The sequence below is a fragment of the Tarenaya hassleriana genome, unplaced genomic scaffold (assembly GCF_000463585.1).
Source record: "Tarenaya hassleriana unplaced genomic scaffold, ASM46358v1 Cleome39, whole genome shotgun sequence".
Lineage (NCBI taxonomy): Eukaryota > Viridiplantae > Streptophyta > Magnoliopsida > Brassicales > Cleomaceae > Tarenaya > Tarenaya hassleriana.
This window is the reverse complement of record NW_010966822.1, coordinates 160,754-164,059: the sequence shown is the minus strand read 5'-3', so window position 1 is coordinate 164,059 and position 3,306 is coordinate 160,754. Positions and strand designations below refer to the sequence as shown.

At 34.4% G+C, this 3,306-nt stretch overlaps 2 protein-coding genes across 2 annotated transcripts in view; both read right to left on the bottom strand.

Moving 5' to 3' along the window:
- Positions 1-301, bottom strand: part of LOC104823068 (heparanase-like protein 2) — a 2,477-nt gene extending 2,176 nt beyond the window's left edge. The window contains exon 1 of the mRNA XM_010554497.2: positions 31-301. Within this exon, the coding sequence (XP_010552799.2) occupies positions 31-255 (225 nt within the window). The 5' untranslated portion in view covers positions 256-301. The remainder of the gene's footprint in view (positions 1-30) is intronic.
- A 1,331-nt stretch (positions 302-1,632) lies between these two features.
- On the bottom strand, positions 1,633-2,800 carry LOC104822896 (CLAVATA3/ESR (CLE)-related protein 10-like). The gene has a single exon (XM_010554253.2). It carries the CDS (start codon positions 2,756-2,758, stop codon positions 2,234-2,236), a length of 525 nt encoding a protein of 174 aa, XP_010552555.1. The 5' UTR covers positions 2,759-2,800; the 3' UTR covers positions 1,633-2,233.
- Positions 2,801-3,306: the final 506 nt, after the last annotated feature.

The following is a 3,306-nucleotide window of genomic DNA, read 5'->3' as shown; positions in this document are numbered from 1 at the left end:
GAAACTGATAAAAGAGTTTTGTAAGTATACCAAGTTGATGAGACCAGCTTTGCCCCAAGGACACTGACCGTAGTTACACTTGTCAGTGGGCCACCAGTCAAGAGTTGCACAGATGAAGTCATCATCTGTTCTTGCAATGGAAGTCACTCCTTCTATCCTCACTCCGACTCTTGTCTCTCCTCCGAGTGTCTCTGCCGCCATTCCACATAACACTACTACTACTCCTATCAAGTATACTGCATGCTTTTGTTCCATGTTTTTTTTTTGTTTTTCACTCTAAACCCTAAGAAAAAAAACCAGAGAAAAGAGAACTAGTGAAGATAAACAAGTGCAGAGGCTGTTCGCGTATTAATAAGCAAGGTTTGTTGCTAATTAAAATCTTAAAAAATATTAAAAAAAATTAGTTTATCCATTGTTGATGTTACAAATCTGGATGTTGGAGGAAATTTCTCGTTATCCAAACAACTTTTATTTTTTTTATTATATCTAGCTATTATCTAGTTTTTCTAGTAGAGGAGAGAAAACGGATGAATATTTTAGATATTCATTTAAATAAAAACGGTAAATAATATATCACAATTACCAGTTTTTCTTTCTTTTAAAACCTAAGATTACTTTTCTCTCTCTCTCTCTAGTAGAAACAATGTATACGATATTTATATTCCTGATCATGAGTACTCGATTATTTGTGATATCTTTTAAATTAGGTAAAAACATCCAATACAATTATTATTACTTTTTAAAATTGATTTAAAATTTTAATTATGCAGAAATTTAAATACATTTCTAAGTTTATAAAAACATCCAAAAAATTCAAACTTTCTAAATATATCCATTTAAAACCCTATCCATCAACAAATCTAAATAAACATAAAATTTTTTATAAACACATCTAAAAAACTATATTTTATTACATTATCATATAAAATTATATTATATTACAAATATATAATCTTTTTATAGGATGATGCAATATTATACTTACATATGACATGATTAAAATAAAATATTGATTTATTATTAAAATAAAAGTATTTATTTTATGATCATATATTACAAAATAAAAGTACTTAATGGTTTATTTTTATTAAAATAAAATTAAAATAATTATCATATTAATCTAAAAGTATTTATTTTAATGTGATAATTATTTTTTTTATTTGTATCTAACTATAATGTATAGAAATTTTAATATTCCCTCCGTTTTTTAATAGATATATTTTTGGAAAATATTTTTTGTTACTAAATAGATATCATTTTAGATGTTCTAGATAAATATTTAAGGAAATTTTAAATTTTATCCTTAATTAAAAATATTCAACCTTGTGTCAGTCTCGAAAAAAATCTTAGATCCGCAATATGAAAAATCTTTTACAAAAAGTGAATACAGATATACGGATGTGATACATCTGAAATACCATGTTAAATTCATGGTTAGATGCATGTTTGTGGCACATATTTTTCTAGAAAGTTTTAATCTTTTTTTTGGGGGGGGGGGACGGCTAACTATGGTATCTACCAATTCATTGTAACGTTTTGATTTTGTAAGTTAGATTAGTATATAAATCTTAAAATTTTGAAATATATTCGTACGGAAACCGACACATTTAATAGAATTACAATCACACAAAATACAGTACTGAATGGCCCATCAGATTCCACAACGACCAACAGCAAGAGCCCATATTACAAAATAAGTTACAGTTCCCAAATTTATGGAACTCATGTGTTTCTCTTGATCCTCCACCTCTCTCTCTCTCTCTCTCTCTCTCTCTCTCTCCCCAACAGTATTCACTTTCTTCCAGCAATCCTCTATTTCCATGCAAATATTAAATTCACCATTTCCAGGCTTGTTTCCGCCTCTTCCAAATCATAATAGAACAAAAACAAGCATGGAAATAGCAAATAGCATTCCCCATAACGTACGACGTACATTAATATCCTCAAACTAGAAGCGAAACGCCAAAAAAAGCCCTACCCGAAAAAAAAAAATGACACCCTCTTGTTGACAACGAAACTCTAACCCTCTCGGTGGATCAAAAGGTAAGGTTCAAAGCCACAGTCGAAATCAATCACTCCAAGAAACGTGCAGTCACATAATCTCCCGCGCACGAAGCAAGAAATGCGAGAGCAGAGGTTTTAATTACGGACATGTGAATATAGCGTCGGCATGCATATAATATATATATGGGTGTTTATGTAGGTATATATATGTATAATGGAGTAGGTTTCTTCAGTTATGAAGAGGGTTTGGACCGGAAGGGACGAGTCTCTTTTCGACGCCGAATCTCGGGTCGATCTCTGGCGGCGGCGGCGGTGGAGAGAGGGGCGGGTGGCGGCTGCGTTGGAGACGTTGGAGCTCAATGCACATAGAACGAGCATACGGACGGGAGAACGTGTTGCATGAACGGTGTGGGGGAGCGTAGTACGGATGAACCCTCTGACCCACGTGGCGGCTCCGGAGACTCTTGAAGTTTCTTGAACTCGGATTTCCGGCGGCGGCTGAGAGGAGGAGGAGGAGGATGAAAACGAAGACGAGGGCGATGAAGATCCGACGGTCCATATGACTCGGCATTGTTCTCCGCCGTGAAAGAGAGAGATCTCTTCGACGTGAGAGAGAGAGAGAGAGAGAGAGAGTGAGAGAGAGAGAGGGGTTTCTTGAAAGAGAAAGGATCAGGGAGGGAAAGTCAGAGATGCAAGGGGGGGAAATGGTGAAAGAAAATTGAGGGTTTATTAATGCAAGGCATAGGATACACATGAAACGACGTTATTACGGAAGAGAAAATTCAAAAGGGTCCACTATGAGCGAAATATACATGTATAATGTATGTATACAAAATGGAGAAAATATATATCATAAAGCCTTTGTCTTTTTCCTCGACCGTACGTTTTCATATCCATCGATATCAATCCGTGACCTTCTACATTCCGAACTGTATATTCACTTTCTTGATAACCCTAAACCCTAAAGGTTGACACTTGGTTTCCTCGGCTTTCCGTTTAGTTAGTTACAATGTGAAATAACAGACCTCACTTCTTTCGTTCATGGGCCCATGGGCTTTGATATTTATTTATTTTTGGCCCAATAGTATGGGATCATGTATGTATGTATGTATGTATGTATGTATGTATGTATGTATGTATGTATGTATGTATGTATGTATGTATGTATGTATGTATGTATGTATGTATGTATGTATGTATGTATGTATGTATGTATGTATGTATGTATGTATGTATGTATGTATGTATGTATGTGTCCGTGTTCCGTCTGCGTCTGCGTCTGCGAACGCAATATATATATAT